At 39.1% G+C, this 13,823-nt stretch overlaps 1 protein-coding gene across 1 annotated transcript in view; it reads left to right on the top strand.

Moving 5' to 3' along the window:
* The window catches only part of RGS22 (regulator of G protein signaling 22), an 80,742-nt gene that overhangs the window by 36,038 nt on the left and 30,881 nt on the right, over positions 1-13,823 (top strand). The window contains exons 12-14 of the mRNA XM_087825306.1: positions 180-294; positions 1,736-1,858; positions 2,655-2,756. Of these exons, the coding sequence (XP_087681432.1) occupies positions 180-294; positions 1,736-1,858; positions 2,655-2,756 (340 nt within the window). The remainder of the gene's footprint in view (positions 1-179; positions 295-1,735; positions 1,859-2,654; positions 2,757-13,823) is intronic.

Raw genomic sequence — 13,823 nt, 5'->3', positions numbered from 1 at the left:
ATGTCAGTCTCTCAACTAATTCTTCAGGACTGGACCTGATGCTTATACGTGTTTTTTGTGTTGTTCTTTTTCTAATTTTCTGATCATGCTAGGAAGCACTCCTGAGATTTGGTGCCGTGTATACCAAAGGTGCTCAAAATATGTTTGCTCATCAGCTTGTTCTCATCCCTGTAATTTAGGTCCAGGTTCGTGTCAGAAAGCACCCAAGTTATTCGTTTAACATCTTATACTGACATTTCTGAGTGTCTGAAGCCCCAGCTGGATAGAAGATTCACTTATACGGAGGAACCGCTGGTGAGTATTTTGAGGACTGATTAATCTGAGTCCTCATTTAGCTGATCAGTGTTCCTTGATTTTAGAGAATTTTTATTGATTTGCCATAACATTTTTTCTTTACTAAATAATACATTTTATTTTTTCCTTGCAAAAGGATTTTTACACAAAAATTTCTTCTGTTTTGCAGTCCCATGTTGCTATATATTCCGTTGGTTACTGTTTTCAGAAACAGCTGTGTTCTGGTTTTGGTATGAGGACACTTCCAACACGAAATAAGACCCTCTGGGATTTTTATTAAGTTTTTAACATTTGATAAAAAAATTTGATGTTATGTTTTGGAAGCTTAGAATTTTTATGAAGCATTTTATGAAGTATTTTTGTAGTGTGGCTTCTTTGAAAATGTGGATTTAGCACACCAATTCTAGATGACAATTTCATGTTCCCTGAGGATTATACTTTAGCTAGTAACCTTGGTAGTCCTGATATAGTCTGAACACTTAGGTATAATTTTGTAGAGCTATTTTATTCTAAGCAAACACTTCTCCTTTTTTTTAATTAGGATATTTCCCTACCAAAATAATGATATTTTAGCTTCGGAATGCCAATGGTTAGACATCATAAAAACATTAAATTCTCACCTCAGAATTTGTTTAGTAGGGTGATAAAGACAGAAGCAGAGAGATACCATAACAAAGAGAGAGCAAGAACTTCACTTACACCCTAAATCGTTTATGCCACAGTTATTTTAAGATTATAAAGAAGTCTTAAGTTCCACACAGCAAAGAGCAAAGAGTTAATATGAACGTAGATGCCCTTTTGCACTCTAGAGTCACGCTTGTGCTTGGAGAAATAGCCAGCTTTCTGTGTTTCCAGAATGGTATGACGGTTGCCAGCATTGTTGGCAGAGAAGTCCATAAATAGCAGTTTTATGAGAACTTACACTGTCATTTATACTCTGACGGCCATGACCTGTATGGGGTGAGACTGTCCAGAGAGGGACCCCCTCCCTCTAAAGACTGTTAATGAGCAGCATTGAGAGGCCTTGAAGATAGTTGTTTTTATAACTCTCTTGTAGCTATTATAGCAGCACCTCAAGGCTAAAATAACAGTAAACATGTAGGAAAGAGGCCACCAACAGTGATTTGGAAGACTTCTAAAATGGTATCACTGTGTCTGAAACAAAAAAATGGTTGAGGGTGGGAAGTCGTTTTAACACTAAGCTTGGGATCAGATTGGTTTAAGGTAGAACAAACTCTGCTGCTATACTTGGCTCCAAAAATGAACCTTGTATGACAGTCAGATGCAAACATACTGCACTGATTACACATATGGTACAAAAAGAAAATAGCCCAGTGGGGAAATGACAGCCTGGCAGAATTTATGAAACCCGTTGTACAATGAATGCCATAAAAAATTACAATGTTTTGGGTGGATAATGTTCTTCTGTTTTGTTATCTAGGTTAAAACCCTGGCAGATGGTGCCTTGGGAGGATTTGACATGGAAAATTTATTGCAATCTTTGTATGTAGAAAATAGAGCTGGATTCTTCTTTACTAAATTCTGTGAGCATTCAGGGAACAAGGTAGAAAATATTTTAAATACAATTTTATATTTTTACTTCATTTTAAAATAAGAAGGGTTGAAATAATTCAATGCTCAAATAATTATATTTGATGTTAAAATTCCGTCTCTGGTAAGAAATTTCATACTAAATATTTAGTAAAAATTTAAATGTTTCAATTATAATTTTCTTTGGTTCACTATCGTACTAAAATTAAAAAGAAAAGTAAAATACAGATAGACAAGAACTCACTTTCACTGCTAATAACAGTTTATTTTCACCTAACTTTGTTTTGATGTAATATATTATATTCAGAGTTTATTTCTATCCTATAATTTTATTTTTGATAACCATAACAATTACAAATTGCAATGGGTAGTGGCAAACTTACTTTTAGTGTTTTGTGGGGTTTTTTAAATTCACAAGGTCTTCACTTTGCTGAAATGAAAGGTATTTCACTGGTTCAAATCAAGAGTAGTGCTTGGTTCTGGGATGATATACATTTGCCCATATACCAAAATACCTTTAGATTTGGGTTCGTGCCAGAAATATGTGATTACCCTTTGTTAACTAGAACACCTACTATTTTAATGACCCATTATATGGGAAGCATACATGTAAAAATATAATGTTCTAGTGACAATACCAACAAATATTTTGTATGTTGCCAGTATGTGATAGAATATAAAACCATCTTAAATTGAGCCTGATTTATGGTAACACCAAGGAGCTAAGCAATTACTTATATTTGAAATTAGAGCTTTGGGGAGCTTTGATAATTGGGTGGTAATAATTTATGTACTTTTTCCATCTGCAGCTGTGGAAGAACTGTGTGTACTTCTGGTTTGACCTACAGGCTTATCATCAGCTTTTCTACCAAGAAACACTTCACCCTTTTAAAGTATGCAAGCAAGCCCAAGTAAGTAGTATTTACTTACATTATTTAATGCTGGCTCACTGTGAAGCTCAAAGTACACAGAGAAACGAAAAGTTGTGTCCAGCCCCAAAGAGAAATCGGAGAGTGCAGGCAAAACGGCAACAATTAGAATGTCGCCGAGGGATTACTTTATTTAGATGCCAGCAGAACATTGTTCTGTAATCTGATTTGTTGGTTCTCAGCTTTATCTGTTTTACTTGGTTTGCTTTATTTTCCCTTTGCTGCCAATACTTGTTCCAATAAAGAACATCCCATCTTTTAAAATTTTTTAAAATTTATGCCTTTTTGGTTTGGTCATGAGTGATTTAAAGAGAGCCCTGAGAGAGGATTCGTAATGAATCACTGAAGTGATTGGGAGCAGAGGCATCGACAGAGCTGTCCTCGGCGCTCCCTGCAGAAATCAGCTGTTGGATACACTTAAGCCGCCGACCTGTGTGAAGGGCGGGAAAGAACGTTGGCTGTGTGTGGTGCGGGCCCTGTGTGTCCCTGGGCTTCTGTGCTACACACGATAGAAGACAGATCCTCAGAGCTGGAGGAAGGACTGTCTCAAGACCTCCCTGAAGCAAAACAGAGGAGGAAGAAAAAAGTGGAGGTGAAACAGAGGATTCTTTGTGGAGGGAGACAGAGAGAGTGGACAGTTATTTTTTTTGGTTTCTTTTGTTTTGTTTTTGTGGAAGAAGGGAAGGGAATAAAATTATGACTTGAGCTGACTTATGTTTTCAGTTTTTTTATTTTTAAACTCTTCTGATCTTTTATGGAGAGAGGTCGTCAAGCCTAGAACACTGCTAATCACTGCTGTATCTGTTAAACACTTAAGTGGTCCTTAAAATCTGAAATGACCCCATTCCCAAGGAGCTCTCCCTGCACGATGCTGAGCACGGTTCTGCCGTGTTATTTATTACCTTGCTGTAATCTTATTTAGGGCGGCCAAGAGTACTGCTGGATGTTTGCTGTTCCCTCCACCACCCTGACTCTGGCCTTAATACCGTGCTTTGTAAATCAGCTGCCAGAACTTTGTACTTTCTACCATGAGACTAAGGCTTCAGCTCTGGCTTCATGAAATCATGAAATTATATCTCTGATTTGCCAGTGCCATTTTCTGAGACCACACAGTTAGCTCTTTCGCTTGTTAATCCTTTACCTGTAATTCTCTATTTACCCTCTCCCCCTAACCTATTGCCCTTGTCTTAAAGTACCATCCATTATTTTTATTATGTTTTCACTACTACAAAGCGTACTCCAGAAACCTTCAGTGGCTCAACTAAGTGGGTGCTTTGTTGTAATCACCATATTTCCATGCACTTGTAACAGAGGAAATTGTATTTGAGCTTAGTAAACTTATTAATTCTTAGTAACGGTATTATTCAACCAGCTGTGAATAATCGTGAAACAGGATACAGTCAAGTTTTAGTCATGCTGAGATGGGTTATTCTGTTTGGGGGTTATCAAGGCCCATAAGCTTTTCGTTCTTTCCTAGGTTTTCTTTTGGCTTCTCAAAGTGGGGTGGGTGGAGGGGAGCAATGGAGCAATTTGCTTTTAGTGAAAGGGAGAAATAAGAGGAGAAAATCATGTGATATTTTCTTACTTGTTTGCTTTCTTACTTGGTTACTTTATGTAATTTTTGGTTAGTTGAACAATGACCTAAATTGGTTTAGTTTTTAATTACTCAAGATTTCTGTGTCTCCAGATACAAGAATCGCCTAATACCATGATTCTATAGATTTATTTCACAGTATAAAATACCATTCGTTTTCTTTTTAAAAAAATATGTTTTTATTGATTTCAGAGAGAGGAAGGGAGAGGGGGAGAGAGAGAGAAACATCAGTGATGAGAGAGAGTCACTGATCGCTGCCTCCTGCACTCTCCCCACTGGGGATTGAGCCCAAAACCAGGGCATGTGCCCAGACCAGGAATCGAACCGTGACCTCCTGGTTCATGGGTTGACTCTCAACCACTGAGCCACGCCTGCCAGGCACCATTCATTTCTTTATAATAGAAACGTTGTATGGCTTTCTTTAACAGTACATTTCACATATAGATCTTTGGGTTGATAATGCCAAAGGCAGAATATAAATCAGCTGTTGCTTTGTTAAAATGGCTATGACCTTGATTTTATAAGGTTTTTATACATTTGACAAGTTGTATGGAAGAGACCCAGAGCTGATTCCAAAGGCTTACATGCTTTTATGTATGTTAGTAGGCAGATTACACCCCTTGAGGCTTTATTACCTCAGAAGTATTGCAGAAATATCTGTAGGCAAACTAGATGGGGTGAGGGGTCAATGACAGTGAGTTAGCATGACTAACTGGTCTAGGAATTTGAACTGGTCTTGGGCACACCCTGAAGACTTTTCTGCATGGTTCAGTAGAATAGTGTAGTTAGAAACTGCCTGAAATGGTTTTGGCGACGAGTAAGGGAATCACCACTATAATGCAGAGATACAGTCTTTGACTCTAGCAACAACTTGCCAGGGGACCATCTCTCACTCCTAAGATTTGGAGCCTGCATTGTTTCCCAGGTAGCCCTGCTGCTTTTTTAACGTTACACACTTGCTTCAGTCATAGAGTAACTACAATAAATTAAGCAGATCTGGGCACCACTGTGTTTTGTAACTTCCATCTTTGTAGAAATCTTTCAAACAAACTGTATTCCCATAAAAGCATGCATTTCAAAGTTACCACTCTCGGCAACATATGTATTGAAATAGTAAACAGGTATGATTCATAAATATTATACATGTTTACACATATGTATACACAGATACAGACATGTACAAAATTAAAAATATTTTTAATGGGAGGGAGGAAGAGAGAAAAAGTAGTATAAATTAGAGCCTAGGGGAAAAGGAACGTGGAGGAGGTAAGACTAATGGGTCAGGGGTGGGCAGGGACGAAACGGAAATGGGAAATAGGAGGTCGCTAGACAGAGCCACAGCGCTTTTACCCCAGAGCCCTATTAACACACAGGTGTTCTTGCAGCAGTGTGAGGTTTTTGCCTTATTGACTCGAACAGTAGAGTAATACAGTGTCAATTCATGTATCCCCTAGATCAGAGGCTATATGACATAGAAGAAGAAAAAATTACAGAACTTGCCATCGAAACACACAAATTTAAGGCACATTAAGCTAGTTATTGGCTGGGACAACTCGGTCAAGTCAGTCACTTTAATAAGCTTCAGTTTCATGTTTTGTAAAATGTGGGTAGTACTGTTTTACATTTTATTTCCTTCTGTTTCTGTTTTCACTCTTACAATTTTAACATGCATCCTGAAATTAACCAAGTACACAATTAATCATTATATTTATTGTCCTCTCAAAAAGCGAAGGATCTGAGAACACTAATTCTACCACACCTCGCACATTTTAGATATCATTTTTTGTAGCATTTTAAATTTTATTTCATACCAGTCATGTAGTCGTCATTATTTTTTAATAATGTGTAGACTTAGTCACACACAGATTTCTCATTTGCCACTGCTTTGTGCACCACATCCCTTTTGGGGATTAATTTATGAAGAACATCTTCTAGTGCTTTTTACGAGGATTCACTAGTGGGAAAAATCTCTCAGGTTCATTTATCTGAAAATACCTATTTTGTGCTCTCATTGATCATTTAGCCGAATGGAGAACTCTAGGTTGACAGTTTCCCTTAGAACTTTGAAAATATTATTCAGCTGGTTTCCACTGCTGTTACTGCTCTATCTAATATTTTGTGGCATTCTGTAGAGGAAGGGTTTCCAGGTGATCTAGCCTGCCCAAGTGCCAGAAAAGGAAGCCTCTGTAAGAAGCAGTCATGTATTTTCTTATTTCATACTCATTGTAAACACAGAAGGTATTTTATCCTATTTTTTAAAAGATTAAAAAAACACCTAGGTCTCTGAAATGTTAACCTTGTCAAGGCTTCATGACCAGGAATGAAATTCAGCTCAAACTTGAGATGACGAACCTACCTCACTGCTGCATTTTACCTTCTCTACTCCAGACTACCGAATAGGCCTTCTGAGAGGCCCGAGTGAGACGTGTAGACAGGAGTTTCTGTAGGGTGGAGTAAGTGGACATTATTATTATTAGAGTTAATACTCAAGGTCCTGCCAGTTACCTGAGTAACAGGGAAGGATGACAGGAGCTTGACAAGATTGAAGAAAGTAGGGTGGGGAGCAGCAGCTCCTAAACCAACAGCTACTCATTCAAACAACAGTATAGCTTAGTTTAAGTTTCAAAATAGAGTTCAAGTCAAAGTGTACTTAACAGAATCACAGCAGTTTGGTTTTTTGTTAATCCTCACGGGAGGATATATTTTCCATTGCTTTTCAGAGAGAGAGAGAGCGTGGAAGGGGGGAGAAACGTCATCGACTGGTTGCCTCCTTCACGTGCCCCGACCAGGGCCAGGGTCGAGCCTGTAACCCAGGTACGTGCCCTCGGCTGGAATCGAATCCGGGACCCTTCAGTGCGAGGGCTGACGCTCTAATCACTGAGCCACACTGGCTAGGGCAAGAATGTGCTCTTCTTTTGCTGGCTTTTCCAGAGAACCCTAGAAAAATTAAGACAGAGGAGGCCATGTAGTTCTTTTCCCATAAAATTTGCATTGTGCTGACAATGTTTCCCAGTGACGTCTGAGCCAATTTTAAGTAACCAAAACCTTGGGTGTTACCACAGATTTCTTTGAAAAAACTTTTGGCATAAGATGGGCAGTGTAGAGGACCTTTCTGATATTCAGCTTGCTTTTTCTTTGCTTGCTGTCATCCATTACCTTAATTGTTTAGCTCCTCTCCTTACTTGGCATTTACAGGACTTAAATACTTCAGGGTGGTCCTGACATTTTCACTAAAGTGCTATGAGCTGGGTAGTGTATTTTCAGGTGCACTAACAGGGTTCATTATTTCTTCATACAACAGTAAGAACCAAGCTGTGTTTTCTAAAAGATGAATGGGCATGGGTGAGGGGTGAGGTTGGGGCGGTGGTTAAATATGGAAAATCAGGTACCTCTTTATAGCTTTATGGTCAAAGTCAGTGTCTTTATAATTAGGTTGTTTCTTGAGTGCAGGGCAATTATTATTCAGGCTTTGTTAAACTATTTGTTTTTGTTACCAGAGAGATGGTCACAAGTAGCAGCCAGGCTTGGAATCCCGAGCTCTATGAATCACTGAGCACAGAATCCGCAGGGTTCTCATCTTGCATCTCATTTCGTGTGCTTGCTAGTGAAGTAGATTCCTGCCTTCCAGTTATTCATTCATTTCCCCTCTTCCCGATGTTTATACCAGCTCTCCACATCCAGTCTTAAGATTCTGAACACTCTAGGATTATGGACCAAAATAGGATCTCCAAAGATCCTCTCTTAATCCTCTTGTTTCCAGAAAAGCCAGCACCAAACTTCTCTAAACCATAATTATTATTATACCTGACATTTATTTAATGTTTACTGTCTGTTAGGTTCTGTGGGAATCACTTTGTATGAATATTTTAAAAAATTCTTAACAATCCTAAGAGATAGATATTGATATTATCCACATGTTATAGTTTAGGAAATTGAGACATAGAGGAATTGAAGAATTTCCTAAGCCATCCACTTAGCAATTAGTGAGCTTGGAATTAGAGCCAAGCACTCTGATTCCAGACTCTATATTCTTAACTTTTAAGTCATTGCTATCTTGTTGTCTCTAGAGAAAGGAGTGTGTTTATCCACCTTGTTTCATCTTTCACTTTAATATCTTAAAATATCTTTATGAACATTAAATATCAGATTTCACCTTTAACATTTCCTCCCACTGGACTATAAGTTCCATGAAGAGAGCCTGCTTGGTTTATGTTGTATGTTTTTATTCTTAGCAACATACTGTAAACCTGATTATAGGTAATAATTGATTATTATATATGATTGCCAGCCAGGTGTTTTTACTTAGGACTTTTTTAAGATAAAATAGTTTAATGAACCCCCATATGCCATCCCCCACCTTCAGCAATGATCAGCATTTGTCTTTCCAGACATACTATGTCTATAGTCCAAGTTTGCTCTTCATAAAGAGCTCTTAACACGTTTCTCCAGAGCAACAGTGAGGTCTCCCGGTCCTCTCCCACTTCACCCACAGAACGTAAACTATGAAATCCGTGTGTAAGAATTCAGAGCAGGTTGAGCAGTTGTCGAGACACAGAATGGCTTCACATGTGGAAGGCTTGCGGTGAAGTAAGCAGCACATCTAAAGAAACAGTGTTGTCGTCAAGAGGGGCCACTGGTCAGCAGAGGCTTTCCAGGAAGGGAAGAGTCTCAGAGGTGGACAGTGGCGATGCCCTGCAGCAGGCCCGGGCCAGCCTGATGGATCCTGATGGAGGGACCGCTCACTGCGATCATAGTTAACCTTCCTTATTCCGACGCCAGGCAACCTGCTCCGCTGGAGCTCGCTTTCCAAGGCGATGTCCTGGTTACCGCAAACACTCAGCTTGTCTGAAAGTTGCTTTTCTCATTGTAAAGCGACGCCCCCCTGCTCTGGTTTTATGTGTCAGTCTCTTGTGCTTTGCTGGCGTGCATTAGCTTCCCTTTTCAGCAGGGTCTTGTTTTTTTTAAGCCAAAAATGTTAATATAGTCATGCTTTTCTCATTGAATTAGCCTTTGTTCACTGAGTTTCAAGAAATTATTTTTATTGGAGGTTAAATAATTCCATCAGCTTAAATATATATTTTGCTTTTGTGAGTTAAAAGTTTGTTTTTTTAAATGAATAAAATTATCAAAATGCATATTTGTTCCTTTGGTTACCCTAAACTGCTTTGTGATAAATCTTTTTGTGTGAAATTGTTTATTTTATACCATCATATATTAATCAATTTTGCTTAAAACATTTCAAGCAATGGCCCAAGTTGGTCTTAAACTCAGTGTGTTTCGTCCTGAGTTTGCGGTTCGTTTTGGCTTTACTCAGCGCGTTCTGTTTTCCCTTCTGGTTTCTCGTTTTGTCCAAAGTGATTCAAGGTTCTTTTATTCTTTTATCCTACTGGCATTTTCTTAGGTCCTTCCTCTCAGTGAGTTCTTCTTAGCAGAGTCTGAGTGACTGCCAGAGGCCCTCAATTTCATTGTCATCACATTATCGTTTTTGTGCAACTCCATCTTGTGTTGATCTCGGTAGTAGTTTGAGTCTCAGTCCCAGGATGTTGCAATGTCTCGATCCCATTTTTAACATTCCTAATTGGAAAACCCCAAGGTCCTTCACATGAAAATCCACTTGTGGAACGCTCCATCTGTAATTTATTCCCTCTCAGCAAAGCTCCTCAGTAATGTTTTGAGCTCCTACTGGGACATGAGAGGTCATTAAAAATCATCAGTTTTTCCTCTTCTTCCAGAAAAAAAAATTTGGATTGCTCAAACTTGCTTGTTATTTTCTTTTTCTGCCTCATATGAACTCAGATAATGATGTTCTCTGCCTGCGAGAGCTGTGAATGGTTATGGAAAGAGACTGCTCTTTTTGCTGAAGAAAATAGTTTATGATTTCTGAAAGTGCTCGGTATCAGGGCACTCGTGTTCCTTTTATAAACTCCTCGAGGGACCCGTTAGTCTTTGGGTGCAATTTCATCTTATTGTTTCATGTCAATTCCAAGAACAGAAGTACTGAGCCCAGTTGGGAAGACCCTATGTTACTTGCTATTTGCCCCCAAGTTCAGCAATGTGTTATTTTATTATTGCTGTCGCAGTGCTGTGGACATTTGTTCTATTCTGTCTGAGACGATTTGTGAAGTGATTTTGGTCTCTGCGGTCCAGACGCTGCATCGAATCCAGTAGCCCTAATTTTATTTCTCATGATGCTTTCGACGTTTCTTCTTTGTAGCTGTTCTCATACTTTCTCATGAGGACGAGTTAACAAGTTCTTCCCCTCTGAACTCTTACCTCTTCTGACTTACTAATCAAACTGAAGTTAAATTTAATATCTGAATCTTAGCTTGTATCTTTTCTAGATAAATTCTGTCCAAAATGAAAACAGTTATAAAGAAAAGCTTGTTTGCCCTCCTCTTGTAGTTCAGCTTTACTCTAATTTAAGTATTAAAAGACCTTTCCTTTATCCATATTTTTAAAAAGTGGATGTCAGTTCAACAGTATATAAGTATGTTGTGTTACAACTTGGCATGTTCTGGTGTGAACTGGTCTGTTCTGTTATGTGGTTTCGCCTCCAGCGACTGTGTGAATCATTTGATGTCATTTGCCTTTTTCCTACTTTATTTCTCTTTCTTTGCCCATCATGATAGGAAAAGAGAAGTACATTTGCCTTATAATTAGAGATGTGCTGATAACCAGCTTTCCAGGGGAGGAATGAAGCAGCCGTGCTTTGTAGCATTTGCTGGTCTCTGCGCGTGAATACTCGCTTTTAGTTGGTGCGGTGACATGTTCTGCTAGATGTCCTGTAAACTAGTCTTAGGATCTCACAGCATATAGGTTTCGACACGTTTTGCCCCTAGTGTACCGAGGGGCTCATTTCAAGTCCTGCAGTTCTGAGGTGAAGTTTTACATTTCTCTTTCTTACTTCCAGTTCTGGCCTGGTGGTGACAGCAGAACATCATGCAATCAGTGTTACAAGGCAGTCATAGAAAGATACATCCACACGATTATTAAAATAACTACATCAAAACGAAGTATGTGAAACTGTTCCATTAGCATAACTAACAGCTGAAATGTAACATAACAAATCAACACATGTGCTACAACATTTGGTATTATTCTTGACTTTGCCTTTTAAGTCTACACAGAAACGATTCTTGTTTTCGTTGGAACACAGATGAGTGTGAAGCTGCAGCTCATCAGATGGCCCCTACTTATGGAAAAGATGCTTCCCCAGACCGTGCTCACCTTTGGCACAGTGGGAATGCTTGCTCAGTGCTTCTGCAGCATGGTAATTGGTCTAACCCCATAGCTGTCCTTATTTAATCTTCAGTACAAAGAGAAATACAAATAGCACTGATGGTTGTGAAAAACATTTTATGGTTTGCTTTTGACATTGTTAAAAACAAGAATACATTCAATAAACCCATAGTTCTCTTTCTCAGGTACGTCTACCTAGGCTTTATGACCAGTGAGAGAACACGAACACACTGCAGGGTCTCAGGATGAGTAAAATGAGGGAACGCTAAGCCTGGAATGCAAATGATACGTTTGAAAGGAGACTGGGATCCACTTCCATCCAAGAACAGGCCCATTAACATACACTTTCAAAACGACTTTGAAAACTATCAAGTGGCAGTGCTGAATCTTGCATGAAAAATATCTTAGAGTTGGAAAACATGTAAATTGCAATGGGAAATGTATTTTAATTCGAACCATCTCCTGTGTAGTGCAGTATAGTGTTGTGTACAGGATATTGGCTCGAATTAGGTAAGTAAAGCATGTGAAGAGCGCCCTTCTGGTTGCTAGAGGGGATGCTGCCCGACTCATGAATTGCTTAAGAAAGCCAATGAGATCTCACATAAATAAGTAAATAAGTAAAGCATCTGACATTTCCTTGAAGAGGCAAATGTAGAAGCATTTTCGTGTTTTTTTCTTTTCATTTGGGGTGGGAGGTGTCTTTATTTTCCACTCTGCTCTCCAATTCAATTCTTCCTCCTGTGTCCAGTTTCCATCCTACATCTTTTTCTCTGATGGTCTTGTTAACCGTTATATGGTCTTGAGAGCTTAGTTAAACAAACAAACAAAATCAACCCCCAGAATTTCAGGACTATAAGAGATTATTATTATTATTTTTTTTAGGGAGAAGCATTGCCTTTTTTCCACCCCTATCTGATACGGTGGCCAAGAAAGTGAGTCACAGGCACAGGTGTAGAGGGGCCGGGCAGGCTGCCCGAGTGCATTTCCTGATTACATAACCTTTGGCGTCTCCCGGAGAGGGGAGAGCCGGGTTGCGGGCCTGCTGCGCGCAGTGCCAGGCAGTGGGATCAGACAGGCATTGCTTGTATCCCTTCTCAGAGGCCTTCCTGCTGCGTTGTTCAAGCATCGGAGGTCAGTGTTTAAATTGGAATCACGTCGGCCACAGCTGTGCGCGAGTGAATCTCTGCTGTAATGTGAATCAGAGCAGCTGACTGGGTATAAAGGGAGCATTTTCCTCTCCCACATTAGCTGCATTGTTATTTGCTCGGTGGCTAGAAAGGAAGAGCTGGGTGGCCAATAAAAAGCAAATGACCCAGGATACTTAATGTCCTAACCCGTAGTTAGACTGTTTTATTTAGTTATCGGATAGCATAATCTTTACATTCCATCTTAAAGTCAGTTTACATCCATTTAAAATAAATTTTATCACGTTTGTAAAAAATGTACAGGTGTTGTTTAGCTTTTTAATTGTTTTATATATAGGGTTACATCCCTTGTGTTTGTTATATGTATAATCAGTCCCAGTTACTCACTTATAGCTTGTCCCTGGATTATTAGAGACACATATTAGAAGACATTTTCAGATTTTAATGGCATAATTCAGTTGAATGTTCTAGAAATTCCCTGTGAGGCCTCATCAAATTCAGTTTTCTTGTCCTTACCCGCTTAGACACCCTGGGGAGGTGAGGAAGAGCGGCAATAAATGTGCATAATGTCGGTGTGGGACGCCGCGGTGGGGAGAGGGTGACCTTTCCAGCCCCTCTAATGTTTCCTGTTCTATGATTTTATCTTAAGGCTGGTAAAGAATCGAGGAGGTGGGAGTCTTGTGGTGGTTATCGTAGTAGGGGTTGATACTTGAACAAAGGAATTACTTGGGTGATAATGAACAACGATGCTCTGATAAACTGGCTATGAGGAAGCCACACGCGCACACACACAGGGCACAGGAATACCTAAATTTAGGTTCAGTCAGAGAGGGGAAATACAGTATTTTAAATACAATATTTTAAAATCTATATTAGGATTTTCACTTAGTGCATTTATTCTTAACAAGGAAATCTGTGAAGCTTCAATCCACATTCTAAATAAATACTTCTGGTTTGGGATTTTGGCCTTTAGCAGCTATTCAGTTCATATGATTGATTGCAAATTAGACAAATGTATGTATGTTAGCAAGGAATGTCCTCTGACTTTCTTTCCTTTATTTTCAGTTTTAA

This window comes from Miniopterus natalensis, chromosome 16 (genome assembly GCF_054644295.1).
Source record: "Miniopterus natalensis isolate mMinNat1 chromosome 16, mMinNat1.hap1, whole genome shotgun sequence".
Taxonomy (NCBI): Eukaryota; Metazoa; Chordata; class Mammalia; order Chiroptera; family Miniopteridae; genus Miniopterus; species Miniopterus natalensis.
Note: the sequence above shows the minus strand (reverse complement) of the source record. Positions and strands in the feature narration are given on the sequence as shown.